Source organism: Aptenodytes patagonicus, chromosome 6 (genome assembly GCF_965638725.1).
Source record: "Aptenodytes patagonicus chromosome 6, bAptPat1.pri.cur, whole genome shotgun sequence".
In the NCBI taxonomy this organism is placed as follows: domain Eukaryota; kingdom Metazoa; phylum Chordata; class Aves; order Sphenisciformes; family Spheniscidae; genus Aptenodytes; species Aptenodytes patagonicus.
In genome coordinates, this window is record NC_134954.1 from 69,954,233 (window position 1) to 69,972,240 (window position 18,008).

Sequence of the window (18,008 nt, forward strand, 5' to 3'; positions counted from 1 at the left end):
GCTTTTTATGTTTCTCTACGATAACTTTGGGGGTACTCAGGAATACCAGATGCTGTGTTGTCTCCTCCATTTTCGATAGCCTAATCAGCAAATGGTTTCCAGGACAGAGTTATTGTTTAACATCTCAAGAGCGAGTAAACTCCCTGTGCCATCCGGCACGTGAGGTCCTGGGCGTGCGCCATTAAAGCAAAGCTTGGAGCTGTGAGAGCATTACCTGCAGTTCCATTTAAAAATTTGGAAAGTCCCTGGAAGGAGTGTAATCTACCTTGTTTCACGCAATCATTGCACATCATTATTTATTTTTTTTCCGAAGATGCATTAATCCAATTTTCTAAATGCATAGATGAAGTTTGAATACGTGCAGCACAAGGGAGGGAAAAAAAGGAAAAGAAAATTATGTTGCAGGCTAGCCTGGTTATTGGTTTTCCTTTTGAACAGATATGGATTGAAGCCTTTCTTTTGCAGGTAAGATACACAGATAAAGGAAATAAAGCACAGGGTTAAAGCATGTATTAGTGCGATTAAAGTAACTCATATGCATATTTAAATAGTCCAGCAGTCCAGAGCCCAGTTATGAAATAAATACCCATCATAGCAAATAGAAAATTAACAAGATTAACCTGACTGAATAAATTGGGAATACAAATGCAGACAATGGTTCTGGTTAGGTAGTACTAATGGATTTTGTTTTGTGAAATGTCAGCTGAGTGCTCATCTGCAGTCAAAAAAAAAAAAAATGTTAGGAATTGTTAAGAAATGAGCAGAGCACAAAATGCCAGACTTGATTATGGTCTGTATCCATGGTGAGCTGCATCTTAAATACCATGTTCAGGTCTGATCCCCCAGCTATATCAGAAAAGATATAGTAAAAGTGGAAAAGATGCAAAAAAATGTGACAGGGATAACCAAAGTTATAGAAGAACTCGTAATACTTTCCCAACTACTCTGTCTTTCCTGTTATTTTGAAAATTATTTGGTTTGAACAGTGGTTTTGTAATGTCAAGGCAATGCTGTGGTTTTAACTCTCGAGCAGAAAGCATAACTACTACTGTTCTAGACTTCCCCTTCCGTCAGAAAATACCATGCAAAGCCTGTAAAATATTCCAGAGTTTTTGACTTAACATTTTTAAGAAAATGTTTCTAAAGTAACATGGCTTTATCTTCCATAGGAATTTTGAGGAACTTTTATGACTACTAAAAAACTAGAAAGATGATAGTCCTTAACTGTCACCTAATCCAAAATAGTTTTAAATAATTGTCTGTGTTCTACGGAACTGAGTCTTTGACATTTTAGTCGTACAATTTTAGCAACCAGACACTCCTTATCGAATAAACTTGAGGTTAGAGAAGTGAAAACAAGGATGAGTGGGAATTTGGCTTAAATTCTTATTTTTCTTCAGGCTTCAGGTTTAGGTCTCTCGGAAAGAAGCACAGCAATGATGCCGAGAGCAGAATTTTTTGTTAACTGCAACCCTGTCATCGAATGGAAAGGACATGTTCTACCTTAGGGCACCCTAACGAGCTCAAGAAATACAACAGCTGCTCTCAGACAGTGCCATATGCACAGACCCTGGTGAACAAACCGAGCCTGGGGAAAAGACAGCATTTGTTTCCTAGTCCAGTGGATACAGCGTCTTTGAAAGTGCGGGCTTATGTCTCTGTTGTAGAGTGGGGAACAGAGGCAGGACGATGAGTAATTGCTCTAAGGTGACTAACAACACTAATGAATATTTCAGAGCATTAGCCTCAAATGTTACAAAGCGTTGCGTTACATGTGCCACTTGTAATACACTAGAAAAAATATCAGAAACCTTCTGAAAACAATCCTGTTTGGACTAGTTAAGCATTATCAAAGTACTAGTTTTTTATCCTATTGGCATACTGAGCTGAAATATTTAAAGCTCTGTGTGTGTTATGGCACTTCTGCAGTGCGCTTTGGCAGGTGATAGGTGCTGGCCCATAAAACTGCTAGGAGTGTACCATAGTAATGCCTTGGTTTTATGGTATACGTACTTGCAAAGGACACTCAGAGTGGAAATTATGCACTTAGCAACCTCCCTCATCACCAGAGGAACTCTTGGCTGAGTTGACTCCATAAAGGCCAGCGAGCATCTTCTGCCAGAGAATATGCGGGAGAATCCAGTGGACTACAGCAGGCCTTATTTCTCCTGCTTGTTTTTTATTATTGTGTAGGTGGTGTTTGCTATCTCCCAAATGCTACTCTGAAATGACGTTTTTCAAGGCCTTGCCTGTTTAGCAGACTAGTCTTAACGTTAGGCCACTGATAAATGGTAATACTGCCTTTGTGCGGGAAGGTGAAAGAGCTCTACAAGCTGAGAACCTGGCCAGCTGTAGGAAAGGGCACGGGAGTGATGAGTAGAGCCTTGAGGAACTACTTCATCTCAGCTCATCTGCAGAGTAATTAGCCAGAAGTAAGAGAATTAAGAATCTGTAATGCTTATTACGCCAAAGCAAGATGGGTAAAAGCAAGGTCCTACTTTTTACAGATGACAAAGTTTTTGGTAGTGAAGGGAGAGATCTAAATGGAAATTGCTAAGAGCAGCTGAACATATCTCAGTTTAGATGCCCGAATATAAGCCAAACGCACTGACATCTAGCTATGTTCTTTCAAAAGAAGATAGGAGGTTGGATAGGAGGTTGATGATCCCCAGAGGTGTCTTCCAGCCTGGACTCCTGTGAGTCTGTGATTCCCAAAGCAGGAAGACAGAGTTGAGGGAGGGGACTTCCAACTAAATCATAACAGGGAGACAGAGGGGCTTGTCCAAAGGGATAAGAATATTACAGAAATACAGTTTGGTATGATTTATTTTAGAAGAGAAATTCATTTTCAGGATGCTGCTTATTTTTTCCCTACCAGTTCTCAAAGCCTGATTTTGAACTGCACAACCGGAAAAAAAAATTTACATTCTGTCACAAGATAAATATCACTGGGTAAAGCATTTATTATCTTAGAGTATTTTCAGACACTCTTATTAAACAAAGGTCACATCCCCTCAAGCTCCCCAGGTATTAAAACTTGCTACCGATGGGCTGTGTCTTTTATCTCCATGAATTTTGATATCAAATAGGATGGTGACAACTATCAATACAGTCTGAGGCTGTCGACATTTTTGCTCACTTGCCACGGATATTGCATCAAAGCCTGAAGATTTCGCAAATGCTGGTCTCATCTAAGCTCTGATCACATGTTCAATTTTGCTGCCTCCTATTCTTAGAGGGTACTACTATTTTGAGGGAAGTCGGTACAATCTTGGCGGCATTGTAAGGTGCTGATAGCAGAGGTTATGACAGGCTTTAATCCAAGGAATTATCCTCATCTTTCAGCTTCATCTGTCATGATGAATCAGCTGCATCTGACATGGGAAGAGACATCAGTGGCTGGAGGTACAATGGGTACTCTTCACCCTTCTGGCCACGCTCCAGGAGGGTGCTCGCAGGTGCGCAGAGGGGCTCGGGATGAAGCAGAAGCAGGGAGCAGACAGGCTTATTATTGAGTCAGGTGACACGGTCAGTGACAAGAGACAAATAAAGGATGTTTGTGTATCGTGTCATCAAGCCCCGAGACAGAGAATGATGTTGGTAATAAAGTATTTCATCCTAAGGACTCTCCAAAGAGATTTTCAGTAATACCAGTAATTGAAGAAAACATCTCATCTTGCGAGACAGTAAAAGGCGGAGGTAGATTTCTGTTTTAAGGACTGTACTGATGGGCATACTGAATATACTTATACACAAAGCAGCTGTATGCCCATATTCGTAAATATTCATGTGTACATGGGCCTGGTCTTTGAGGGGAGGCCATTCTGCAATCAAACTTGCTTTGGGCTTCCCAGTACTAGGAGCTCCTTGGTGCTTGTCCAGCTCCAGGTATGAAACAGGGGTCAAGGACAGGGTCTTTCATGCCAAGTAACCTTAAGTCCTTTAGAAGGGGCATTTCAGAAATGCGCAAACAGGCAAAAATTATAACACCCAAGATTATAGTAAACTCTTCTTATGCATTTTGTAATATATCTCCAGGACTGCTCTGAGCTTAGAGGGCTGCAGTGTTGCTGGGGGCTTTATACCCCTGTGAGGCCTTGCTCACACCAGGTTATCCCCGGGAGGTCCACGACTGAGCCATGGTGCAGCGCAGCCGAGACCCCCTACGCCTGTCTGCTCCATGTCCAGAGCGCTAGAAACCATACATGAAAGAGAATTAAATAAATGATGCAAACGCTTTTGTTTTGTGTAGTGGAAGGCCAATTAAGATATCAACTTATCAGAGGGATTTCAACAAAAGGTGTAATTAATGACAGCTAAGTCAGGGAATTCATTGTTTCAACAATGTGCATAATACTATTGTTGTACGGAGATATTCTAAGCTGTCTAATAAAAAAGTCAATATATTGTGAAAACCCTTCTGGTGCTACACATTTCAGATTACAAGTTCAGTTTTGTATTTAAGATATTAGATAGATATTTAAAAATAATTTTTAAGGTAGTAGAAAAATTAGTTTTTCCAAGAATATGTATCGTATAGAGCAATGGAGTCAATTTTACTCTTTCCCACAGAAGTTTTATATTTTTTCAAATGTAATGACTTCAGTAGAATGAATCTGGCCTTAAGCAAGGGTAAGTAAGATCACAATCAGTCCCTGGTTTCAATAGATTAGATATTATCAAATAAATATGTCATTTTTGTAATTGGAAAGAGCTTTTTCAAAGATATAGAATGTTTGTCTATTATTTTGAAGTATAATTGGCTTTGAAAACCAGAATGATGCCAGCTATAAAACCCTCCGAATTTATAATCAAAATTAATTTTTACTTCAGAGAGTTATTAGATTTGAAGTTGTAAAAGAATTTGAAAGAGGATTTTCCCCCTTACCTTCACATGTAATTCCATCACCGCTGTATCCAGTGGGACAAGGTCCACATTTAAATCCTCCCTCTTCGGCCAGCTCACACTGCACACCAGTAAAGCATGGCATATTAGCGCAAACAACTTTCCGATGCATCCCACCGCTGTTTTTCGGCAGTTTCACATGATCCATCGCCGTGTTGTACGCCTTTCTGGCTGCCGTCGTCTGTGCTGGAAGCCTTGCTTGGGGAGCAGACCCTGCTGGGACGCTAGCACTCCGCAGAGCTGTATCGAGGGAAGAAACTATTAAATGGAAAGGGGAGGTGAGGCGTGTTGCCAAAGGAGACGCTCTCTGCTGCTCTGTTGGGAAATCTTGGGATGGTTCAGTCTTTGAGGCTGCAATTCGACCGGGCCACCTCCTGGGAGAATAGCCGTACTTGGAACGAGTTTGCTGAACAGCATGTGGCCTTGCAAAGAATGAACTTGTATTTGTGTTGCGATGAGAAGGAACGGTCCGTGTTGTAACTGGTTTGTATTGTTCAAAATGGAGAGGGGTGTGGGTTGTCACACTGACAGTTGTGGCTCTGGGGTCTGGCTCCTCGTGCAGAAGGATAGTGTGTGTATCACTTCTTTTTTCAAGAAAAGATTGTTTCTCAGGTGCTGTGGACACCATATCAGGGTTTTTTGCTGACAATGTCTGAGCTTGGGAAGTCTTCCTTTTCATTGTAAGGGATGGAGTGTTAATGACTGTGGGGTTTCTTTCCAAAAAGTATGTCCTTTCTTGTCTTGGAATTTGGGTTTGGGAAAGAAAGGAATCTATGTTTCTTGATGTCTTTAAAATGTCTTCCTGGTGAGAGCCTCTAGCAGCTTCAGTATTTCTTCCAGCAAAATCCACATGGCTTTGGGAAGATCTTGAAACTAGGGCAGAAGGAAGATATATATTAGCCAAATTTGCTGGTCTAGAGTTTAAAGGAACCGCAGTGAACATTTAACTTATGAGCAAACAACAGAACATCAATTCTAGAAGTAAAAGAGTTAATCTATCATATATGCTAAGGGCACCTTTATGCTGGCTGGCATAGAAACGACATGGTGTTATCTGCTATGGGTAACACCAGCACTGGATGCACAGGGAACCACAACACCGAAACTCTCAGGGTGGCAGTTCATGAACTAGATGAAATACATTTATGCTGGCTTAACATTGAGCCTAAGGTAGTAAGTCTCAGTGAAGGTCAGGCATTATTCTTTGAAGTGCAGCACTGGGCTTTACAGGGGTTAAATTGCAGCCAGGCAAAAACACTTGCCATGCTGGTTTACTAATTTTGGCTTACACTAGTCCATGAGGTTTTGGCACGGTGCACCTTTCTGTGGTGCACCCTACAGTTCTTGACCACCTGAGCTAATGCTTGTTTCTTATTAACTGTCTATATTGCAATAGTGTGCTGGGAAATGTTCTGCTAGACAGTATATAATGCAGAGACTTTGCATGCAAGCTCTTGCAGTCTAGGAGTAAGACAAGACATTGCAGTTTGGGACAGATAGGTATCGGAGATGGAAAAAGAAACAATGTTAAGATGGTCCTTGGCAAGATCGTGTCCTAGACGGACCCTAGTCCCATCACACCAGTGTATAACTGTGTCCTGCTTTTGTAGTCCTCATGGCAAAGGAAAGTTTTAGGAAAGCATTTAAAGGAGACAAATGGAAAAGCTTTGTTAATGCTGTGTACAGCTCCCTCCAGACGTGAGGGGCAGCGTGTAAGAGAGACTGCTGGTTTGTAACTGTCACCCACTTGGTACAAAGCCAGCCACCTTTTCAGTTGTGTAAGGAGGGATGATAGATGGGGAGATGGTAGTCTGTGAAGGGCCTTGAAAGTGGAGACGAGTAGTTTGAATCAATACTTTCAGGAAGATTAATGGCCATCTGCTGACTCTAATGAATGGAAGAAGCTATTTTTAACCGGTTCTGGCTTACTCACTCCATAGGAAACGGAATATATTGGATCCTGAACAAAAAACCTCACTTGGTTCTAGGGTTAACCCCATGTGGGATGTACCTCTTCCTTTTAAATATAAATATTAATCACTTTCTTAAAACTCCTGTTGATGGAGAAATTAGCCATAGTTAGCAAGGAAAGAGATTAAGATGCTTGGCAAAGGTCAAAATGAAAGTTAGAGCATTGACTAGATCAAAGCAAATCCTGGCATCCAAAGTTGTGTTTATTTGGCTGATAAACAGTGCCATTCTACTGGTGGCTGATGAATTTTTATTGCCCTGAAGCATAATGTTTTTGAGTTTTACAGTGGTACTGGATCAAGCTATAGACATCAGTAGGTAAATATATGGTATTTAGTAGAGCAGTAGGTAAATACATGGATTTTACTGTCCAAAGTAAGGCTGATGAATGATGAGGTACACAGAACGGAAGAAAAGAGATGGTGAAGCAGGAAGGACATCAGCAAAAAGAGCATGAAAGGATAGGAGAAGTCAAAGGATTTTAAAAAATGAATGAGAGAAAGAGGAAAGAAATATCCCCATAGAAAATTATCAGTAATAGATGACCATTACTGCCTTTAGAAAATTCGATTCAGGGACCAGAAATCAACAGGAATGACAGTGAAGGGCTGAATGACCTCTCTGACAAATTTCCAAAATGAGCCCTGATTATAGCTTTGAGCTCCTTCCACTGTGTCATAATGAAATGGGTTTTCCTCCTAACTAAATTTTAGTAACTAGTAAGGGGATCAGACTGACTACCTGAGAAAGGGGAATCTTTTATTTCTTTATCAGATGATATAGGTGATATACCCATCCTGCAAATAAGCTTCAGCCTTCCCTGTAAGGGGGAGCATACTGTTGGAGTGTATCTATAATAACGCAATTTTTACATCTTGAGTAATACTACCAATGAAGAGTAGTGATACATTTTGGTTGGTTGTCCATTATGATATATACTGATCAAGGTCCGCTCTGTAGAGGCCCCTAAACTTCATAAGATGTTGGCATCATTCAAATGTGGTGATGAGGGTGTCCTCTCAGCTTTCATTATTTCAGATTTTTATTTACGGTGATACTTACGGTGCAATTTAGTTAGGATTGGAATAGAATAGATTTTTTCTGGAATACCTGAAAATTTTTTTCTGCAGTCTTCCAGATATCTAAATAAGCTAAAACAAAGAAGTATACCAAAAGACTGCAGACTCAGTTGTCTGTAGTCAGCAGCTTTCTCAAATCCCGTATTACTTAAATTTATTTTCCTTGCAGTCGATCAATATCTTCAAATGTATAACCCATTATCAATGCAGAAGTGTGATTGCGTGAATCTGGTTTTCTCTGTGATGCCACTGTATGATTACATATTGGACGAGATGAAAATAACAAAAAAAATGACAAGGCAAAGTGCTCAAGGTTATATGACGGTACAAAAATACATTTTCACTACCTGTCAGTATGTCTGCCTATGCTAACGGGGAAATGTGCAGCAGTGGAACGATTGGGTTTATTGTTCACAGAGGTAGATAAGAGACTGAGAACCTGCTGCTTTGCTCCAGCTGTGCATGGCAGGAGCTCCATTCGTGTCGATGGAGTTACACCACTGTAAGCACAGCGTAATGCCGGGATGGATCAGGCCCCGAGAAGATAGATTCCTCTGTTGTCCCCCCTATCTGGGGAAGATTAGAACAAGGGTGACAGAGGGCAAATTTCCAAGACGGAAGTTTAGCAACCCTCATCCAACTCAACACCAGGACACTTTCCGTCTATGTGGTGCAGGAGTTCCCCCACATGAGAACCCCCCAGCCTTCGGTTCACCCAGTGTTTCAGATATTTTGTGCAGCTTACGCTAAGCTCATAAATCAGAATTGTCATAACCAGTCTCAGGTTCATGCTTGCCGATGCCATCATGGTGTTGTTAAGGCACAGCAAATTCTGATTTCTTCTCTCATTTGAATTGCATTTTATAGTGAACTACTACATATCTGTAGTTGAAGAGGATCATGTTCATTCTGAAGGTAATAAAATGACTATATAAGCTAGTGAAAACAGCAGTTCACAGAGAAGACACTCGACAGCCTCTTAAACCCAGGGTGAAATATCAACACTCTGAAACACAGAAAAGAAATCTAATATATTTTCTCTCTTCTGAGTTTCTGGTTATTTTCTTGCATTTACAAGCTTTCAGAAAAAGGCCGCATCCAGACTTGAATTAAGAGAAATCACATCCCCTTCTGACCCCAACCATTTCTGTTCCCAGAGAAGAAGCACACATTTCATCCTCTGCCTGGGACAGGGTGGACCAGGTTGGTTACCATACTCCTCTGTGCCGTTCACCCAAGTCTTCGCTGGTCTTAGACTTACGCACCTCCACTCCTGCCTTCCCAAGCCATGTGCCTTGGAGACAGCCCCATCCTGACCTACAACTAGCAGCTGACACCTCAAACACTTGCTTAAGCTTCTTGTAGACATGAGTATTTATTACCTTTTCATTACCATGCTTCTCTTTGCAGCTATTAGAGTTAGAAACTTACATTTTGTTTTTTAAATGTAAGTGTAACTTTTTTATGTAATGACATGAGGGAGACACTATAAGCATCGCCGTGTAATCTCAAGTGGCCTCAACTTGCGCCAGGGGAGGTTTAGATTGGACGTGAGGAAAAATGTCTTTACTGAAAGAGTGGTTAAACATTGGAACAGGCTGCCCAGGGAAGTGGTTGAGTCCCCATCCCTGGAAGTATTTAAAAGACGTGTAGATGAGGCGCTTAGGGACATGGTTTAGTGGGCATGGTGGTGTTGGGTCGACGGTTGGACTCAATGATCTTAGAGGTCTTTTCCAACTTTAATGATTCTATGATTCTATGATTCTATGAGTCTAAGTGCTGCTCTCTCCTTTAATCTAATAAAATGCCCCAAACCAGTCTACTCTTCAGGTAGAGACTGGCTCCTTCTCCTTAGCAAGATCATCTGGCTGTGCTCTCTTCTGACTGTCAGTTCAGAGGATTATGGGCACCTTTAATTCTGATCAGGTTACAACTATTTCAGAATTCTGTGAATAGTTTAAGAATTCATCTCATTATTAACATAATTCAATAAATTTACAATTTGTGTAGTTTTAGAGCTATTAACATTTAGTAGTACATGCTGTGTAGCACATTTCTCATTCAGAAGAATGTCGACAAAGAAATGCTCTTCTGACATATTACACTATGTGGGTCATCATTTAAAATTTGAAACATCTACCAGCACATAAATCTTATTTAAAATGTCAAGAAAGAATAGAAAAATTACACTGGTCTAAGATGTCTTGTTACCAGAGTATTAAGGATCATCCCATTTCTCTCTCTACTTTTCCCCATTAATATTTTTTTTCTGTATTTACTTGGTGAGAAAGGGGAAACGGAGCAGCTGTCAATAGGAAGCTTTAGGGAAATTCTGTTTTTCCATCAATTCTTAATCTGCCATTTTATTTGATTAAGTTCTGGCATAACTGTCTTCTCTAGTCAGAGTGTGCTTAATTCCTAAAGCTTCTGTTTAGCCATCCAGTCATACCCTAATGTCTTCCCGCTCCCAAATATTCAGAAATAGAGCTTTGATCTCCCTTCCTTCCTCTTAAGCATCCAGAATTTCCCACATTCCGATGCTGGTTGAACTTCCCAGTCACCGATGTCCCTTCTCTTACAATCACAAGCAGTAACTCCCAGAATAAACTCCTCAGCTCCTTTAAGTGAGGTGCAGCTTCGACTTCCCAAGTTTTACAAAGGGTGTACTTCCAGGATTATTTCGGTGGAAACAAAAGCATTTTAAAGACTCATTGAGATTGGGATATTATTATAAATTTAGATAGGGGCTTAAATTTAGAGCTCATGATCCTTTACCTATTTTTTATGTCAAAAATAGAAAAGTGAAATGTGTTGTAAAAAGAGTTTAGGAACACACAACACACTGGAATTAGGCACAGGCAAAAGTTAATCCCCACTTTGAAAAATGTGGAAGTAGAGGATATGAGTAATAACTGTTACATAAGAGGTGCCCAGATCTGGAATTCGCAAGCCAGAAAATGATGTGGAGCTGCGTGCGAGCCGCTAGCTGTGCATAGGCAGACAGAACAAACCAGCCAGGCTATTTCGCTTGTGCCGGGCTAACAGAGCGAGACGGCTTGTGGACCTAGCATGCCTTACATCCAAACGGGTCAGCACATGAGCAAAGCAGTCGCACGACTTTGTATCCATCTGTACAGGTGCATTCAGTCTTAGTAAAGTCTATGCTCTCAAACCACCACTTCTGTGATGGGTACATTTACTCACTTGTTGCTTGAATGATGAAATTAAAAGGCAAACCTCTAGTTCACTGTCCCTGAGCTGTGTTTCAGCCTGATAGAAAATGAGATTGTGTTGCTGATGTTGCTACCTGGCGAGCAATTTTCTTCACCTTCACCTACCAAAGTCATGAGCAATAGGGAATATTCTATGGAGTCTGCATCACTCAGCCACTTCTGATTATAACTATTCCTCTGCTTCAGACTCTTTTGTTTGTCAAATGCAGCTGCAGCTGCACGTAAACAATTCTGTAATACCATTCGTAATTTGCAACGTAAATTTGTTTTGTGTGTGTGAAACACAAAATCATTCTGCTTTAACACAATGCTTTTTGTGGAGGAGCAAACCTATGTTCTTCAGCCAGCTCACCCACTAAACTTTGTTTATGAATCTCCCCGTATTCAGAGGAAATGTTTCCCACCAATGGAATGGGGTCTAGACTTTGCCATCAGGGAGGTCCTTTTCCAGTTCTGGGATGTTGAAATCCTGTGTGAGTATACGAGAAAATATTACCTCAAGAAGAGATAGTGTGTTTGCTTATGTCGCATTAAAGTGCTTTTGTATTTGTTTGCGTCACTGCATAGTTCATTTGCCTTTAGGTTTTCAGAACAATATAACTGACATCTCAATTCACTAACTGATGTATTTAAAGAAAATAGGGGTTCTGAGATGCTCAGTCAGGAAGCAAACAGTTCATGAACATAGAAATGATATTACTGACTACATGTAGTAGTCTTATCTAAGATATGTCAAGGAATACATAAAGATAATCCCTTTCATACCCAACAAATACCAAAACAACGCCTTAGAAAGATTTTGCTTAGGTATAGCCCTTTCCTTATACAAAATATTTTTCTATTCATAAAACTTTTTCAATAGAAAGCATTATATTTTAGAGATTAAGAGAAACAAAAAACTTAAAGAGTTGGGGCACTAGTACTGCCTTAGTTTGTATTCATTTAAGCCAGATTTCTCCATAGACTTTAAATGATCAGCTCCTTTTTAGGTGTCCTGAGTAGATAATAATAATAATAATAGATAATAATTTGGGGCCGGTCTTGTTCAATATCTTTATCAATGATCTGGACGAGGGGATCGAGTGCACCCTCAGTAAGTTTGCAGATGACACCAAGTTGGGCGGGAGCGTTGATCTGCTCGAGGGTAGGAAGGCTCTGCAGAGGGACCTGGACAGGCTGGATCAATGGGCCCAGGCCAACTGGATGAGATTCAACAAGGCCAAGTGCCGGGTCCTGCACTTTGGCCACAACAACCCCATGCAACGCTACAGGCTTGGGGAAGAGTGGCTGGAAAGCTGCCTGGCGGAAAAGGACCTGGGGGTGCTGGTTGACAGCCGGCTGACCATGAGCCGGCAGTGTGCCCAGGCGGCCAAGAAGGCCAATGGCATCCTGGCCTGTATCAGAAATAGTGTGGCCAGCAGGAGCAGGGAAGTGATCGTGCCCCTGTACTCGGCCCTGGTGAGGCCGCACCTCGAATACTGTGTTCAGTTTTGGGCCCCTCACTACAAGAAGGACGTCGAGGTGCTGGAGCGTGTCCAGAGAAGGGCAACGAGGCTGGTGAGGGGTCTGGAGAACAAGTGTTATGAGGAGCGGCTGAGGGAACTGGGGTTGTTTAGCCTGGAGAAAAGGAGGCTGAGGGGAGACCTCATCGCTCTCTACAACTACCTGAAAGGAGGTTGTAGCGAGGTGGGTGTCGGTCTCTTCTCCCAAGTAACAAGCGATAGGATGAGAGGCAATGGCCTCAAGTTGCACCAGGGGAGGTTTAGATTGGACGTGAGGAAAAATTTCTTTACTGGAAGAGTGGTGAAACATTGGAAGAGGCTGCCCAGGGAAGTGGTGGAGTCCCCATCCCTGGAGGTATTTAAAAGACGAGTAGATGAGGCGCTTAGGGACATGGTTTAGTGGGCATGGTGGTGTTGGGTTGACGGTTGGACTTGATGATCTTAGAGGTCTTTTCCAACTTTAATGATTCTATGATTCTAATAGTAGTATGAGGCTATAAGCTGGATTTCTAGAATGACAATCAAGTCTGAAAGTAACGAAGCAGTTTTAGATATGAAACTTATCCTAATACATAACACTTTCATGTAATATATGTGTATCTGCATTCCAAGGAGGTATCCATCAGCTTTTGGTTAGTAAGATTCTTGTGACAAGGCATCATATGCAGGCAAAGTGCAAGAACGGTGCAAGAAGGCGATGAACACAATGATAGCCGTACAGAAAAATGGGCCTTTGAGGAAAATAATGCACTTTGTGCACTTTGTTTGCAGACTCTGTTGTTTGGTTTTTTTTTTTTTTTCACTTTTGTGATGTTTTCTGTAAGTTTTCAATAGAAATTTTAACATCAGGGTCACCAGAGACAGTGTTTTTCAAAATGGTGTAAGAATTACTGATTGCAAAGATATGAGCGTGCTCTCCAAACAGGGATTTTTTTTTCCCCCCCTCTATCAATATTTTTCTTTATCTTTTTTGGATTGTATATGGAGATTTATAAGCCAGCTATGTTTTTACAAACAAACAATGTTTTCTCAAACACCTCTCCTACCTTCCAGTTTATTTCAAGATTTAATTGAAAAGCTCTCGCCTGGGGGGCTGGAAAAACTCAACGTGTTTGATGTGCTCTCACCCCTTGCACAGGAGCCTTGCTCCTCTTGCTCCTTTGTTACTAGATCTCTTTCCATGCTCTTTACGTTCCTGGGGTCTAACCCATTCTCTGCTGCAGTTTTTAGAAGGGCTTTTCCTGTGCTTTTCCCTGAATATCCAGCTAACAAAACAGGAAGCGAAGGGGAAGTATGGTTGCGTTTCAAAATACCATGGATCACCCACTTACTTAACCCCCTCGTAACCGTTTTATTGTCCTTTCTTTTTATTATCCCTTGTCCATCTTTCACGTCTGAACTTCTACCTCTCCTCTTTGCGTTCTACCTTCTCCAATTATTTGAGTCTGCAACTGTATTATTTCAGCAGCTACAAAGACAGCATTAAGATAGAGTTCATAAAACTAAATCATATTTTCTGTTCAGGAACTGGCAGTATATTTTACTTCTTCTCAGTGCTGCGAGAGATGGAAAAATTAATAAAAACTGTGTTCTTATCTGATGATGCCTCAAGGGCCTTCAGACTCTCTCATGGCTTGAACAGGTTGAGAGATATATACAAAATAGGCTAAATCAAGACAGATCCTCTCTGAAGCATTCCTGTCTAATTCTCTGAAACATCTATGTAGAATCCTTTAGAACTGTAATAACAGATTATAAAGAAAGTTCATAACATTTCTTCAAAAGAAAGTCCGTAATATTTCTTCAAAGAAAAAATAACTTAAATTTGAATATTTTACTGAAATTCTCCTTTTATTCGATTCAAGAAGTAAATGGTCTAAAACTATAATTATGTTGTTTTGGGCTGTAAACACATAAAAATGAGTTACTTTACATATGAAAGCCAAGAAGCAATCTGAACTATGCCTTGCTGGAGACCAGTAATGAATCTATTTTAATACCATATAAGCACTCATAAATACTCTCAGTGAAATCATGCTTTGTGGAATTCTCCACAATTTCAACTGATTAGGTTGACAACTATCTATAGTTTCTTTCTAATATAGAAAACAAAAAGCAAGGAATTTCAATAATAAGTTTTCAGATGGTATGTCACAAAAGTTCTTAGTCAGTTCTGCTAATGTGTATCGAGTTTAACCAAATGGGTTTTTCACTGTTGCCAGCAGGTTAGCAATGATAAACGGCGTGTCCATTTAGCTGTGCATGAAGACTATGAACCGTGTGCATTGAATTCAGGTTGCGGTTTAGAAGAGGGGTCGGCACCCCTAAATCCAACCTAAGCAAGCAGAATTAGTGCAGAATTCAAAGCTTATCTTCCATCTGAACTGCAGATGCTGTTAATGCCACAGTTCCTGAAGTACAGTTATTTAGCTATAGCTCACTGCTAAGGTGTCATCAGCTCTTGGCAAAACTTACTTCTGCCCTTTGAATTCTATGGTGGCATGTTGGGGACAGTCATATCATGAGACTTGCCTTTATAATCTTTGTAGTTTTCTCTTTGAAAGAGTATTAGGATGAGCAAGTAGAGACATTTGATAGTGGCACTTCAGCTAGCAAGTGTTGTGTTTAATCTTTTCCTCTCTCAGGCTCTGAGGATGTATTATGGAAATTATTGTTTCTAGTGGAGCAAGAATTTTGAAGCAAGACGAGGTCACCTAGGGATTCAACACTGTGACATAAATAGCTATGAAGAAGGTAACAGGACTCCTTTTTTTTGCATTCAAACAAATATAAAGGGGAAGTTACGAGCTGACCACAGGCATTTGGGGGAGAAGGAAAGAAGAAGGCTTAAGGATTACCTTTTCTGTGAGGTATTACATTAGCTTAAGAAGAATTTAAAATTTCATAAACCAATAGCTTGATTCAAATCTGAGATTTTAAAGTCAATATTCTATAAGTACCGTAAGCAACGTGTGTTAGCATGAGGAAACTTAGTGAGAACTGCTAATTTTCAGTAATATAAAAGATTTATCAGCTGTTGCACCACTTATAGACCAGAGGGCTCTGGTGATGCTCTCCAGGGTGCGGTTCCACCCCTCTGTGTCCTATAGAAATTAAAACAAAACAGAACAAAAGTCTTTTGTATTTTTATTATAATATATGAGATGAATTCTCTTTGAGAAACCAAAGGTTGGACCAGATGATCTTTCAAGGTCCCTTCCAACCTGGGCTATTCTATGATTCTATGAAATTCTTAAGCTAGTAAATTATAGCATGAGAGATCATTTTCTCCTGCATCCCAGAGGATCAGTTGTGTTGTGTTAGCTATAGGCTGTTGCTGTGTCCCTTCAGAAATGAACTAGCTCTATACACGTGGCGTGTAATTTTGGGGGCAAAATTCACATGGTTTGGCAGTGAGTATCACCCAAATCTGCAAGTAAATCCACTGAAGTGAGTGCCACTACATCTGCAGGTACCTGTTCATCAATAGCAGCAAGATGTTAAGGAACTAGTCCTAAATTTGTCGTGAGCAATGATGAGTCTGTGTATTTCACACCTATTTTTACCCCCCTGTACTGTATTGTGCTTTGCATTGCTTATTAATCCTTTTTCTTCAACTCCTGCTTTGCGTTTGCAGTTAGTGGCAAAACTCTTGTGCTGTTTTAATGGGGCCAGGGTATTGGTCCAGTATGAGTTACTTACAGTTTTAAAGGGCTTCTAAGTGCCTTTAACAAAACAGCAATCTTATCAAATTTGTGGAAACAGGGTTGGCTCGCTTTAAAAGCTGCATGCTACTATAGCTAGATGATTAAATGAGCTTGGAAATTTTAAGAAGAGATAATCTTGCTCTCTGTTGTGTCAATGTAAAAACCTACTTGTTGGAGACTGAGTTGTTATTAGCACTTAAAAGTCATGATGGCACAGTGATTGCTTAAGCAAAAGGTGGCACGTTCTTGGTAGGAGAGAAATGTAATCTCTACTTGATGTTCTGATTGAATGTAAATATTATTCATGGCATATAGCTGAGTCCTCTTCCCTCGTGGTTTTATGGCTTGGGCTTCATTGGTCTTCTATTGCTGAGCTACATAATTTCCTAAATATATTATCTGGATTGGAAGCATTGAACAAATTCTGGCTTGACAGAGTATATGGATCAGTGAAGCTGGAAACCGTTTATCTGTTAAATTATCTAAACATATTCTTCCTACCGTGCCTACTTTAGTTGTAACATTTGGGTCATAGCATATACCATACAGGCCCCTGTTGATATTTTTCTGAAAATACTTAATATTTTATTAGGTATCCCTAAGGAGGAGAAAGCCATCAGAAAGACTCTCAGATTCCCTTTCTATCTTGACAATTACAGGAGTGGATTTTCAGTGGCAATTACATACTCAGAGGGCAGGAAAGGGTCACAGCTTATGTCCAAAATGCCAGGCTGATCCTGGCCTCGTGCGAAGATTACTGGTATACCATTTGCAAAACTGTGTCTTTCATGAGTCCAAATTTATATGGAATGTCTTTGTGTGGCATTTCTAACCCCACTTCTGTTGCCATTTCATCACGTACCCCTTGAAGGAGACATCATTATGTCATAACTGGTCAGTCTGAAAAGTGTACATTTTGTCCTGAAATACACAGACTAGAAACACTGAAACATAATTTACAAAAGGGATCGGCAACTTCCACCATAAATTCCAAAGATGAATTGTGGACAGAGTTTCAATGGCCTGAGTCAGAGCTAGGAGCTGGAAGCCACGGCATTGAGATGCAATGCTTCCCGGTTTTGGAGCCCACAAGAATAGCTGAAAGCTATTACCACACAGAGGCAAATCAGAGCATTATTTACTCTTTATTTTGTATTTCTGTTATGCCTTCTTTGCAAGGATCTCAGACAACTTTACAGCTAAGGACTGCAGCATCAAAGTATTCCTGCCTTCAAATGAGCCTTGTAACTCATTGCATAAACCAGGTCAAGACTGGTTAGTTACTCATTGCAAAGCACCCTCTGAATGCTGAAAACTGCGTGCGTTTTATTTACACCTATTGGTATATACAGATTTCATATTTAAAAGTTCTGCGTGTGATGTGCCTACCTTAACAGGTTTTAAGATCTGTCTTCCAGGAACGGTGCTCGGCTCACGCCACGAGGGTAATGCTATTCATTGAATGGAGTCACTTATGGTTTACACTGGTGTAACTGAGACTGGAATCTGGGCCTTGATCTTTTTAATGCAAATTCATCAATTCTGTTAGATAAGAGATGAAAGGAGCCCATTATGTTCTTCAGTCATCTCTTGAAGCAAAATCATTTGAT

The 18,008-nt window shown here is 40.5% G+C and overlaps 1 protein-coding gene across 1 annotated transcript in view; it reads right to left on the reverse strand.

Moving 5' to 3' along the window:
* Positions 1–18,008, reverse strand: part of LOC143161524 (von Willebrand factor D and EGF domain-containing protein-like) — a 193,987-nt gene that overhangs the window by 40,434 nt on the left and 135,545 nt on the right. The window contains exon 21 of the mRNA XM_076340608.1: positions 4,889–5,779. Coding sequence (XP_076196723.1) covers positions 4,889–5,779 — 891 coding nt within the window. The remainder of the gene's footprint in view (positions 1–4,888; positions 5,780–18,008) is intronic.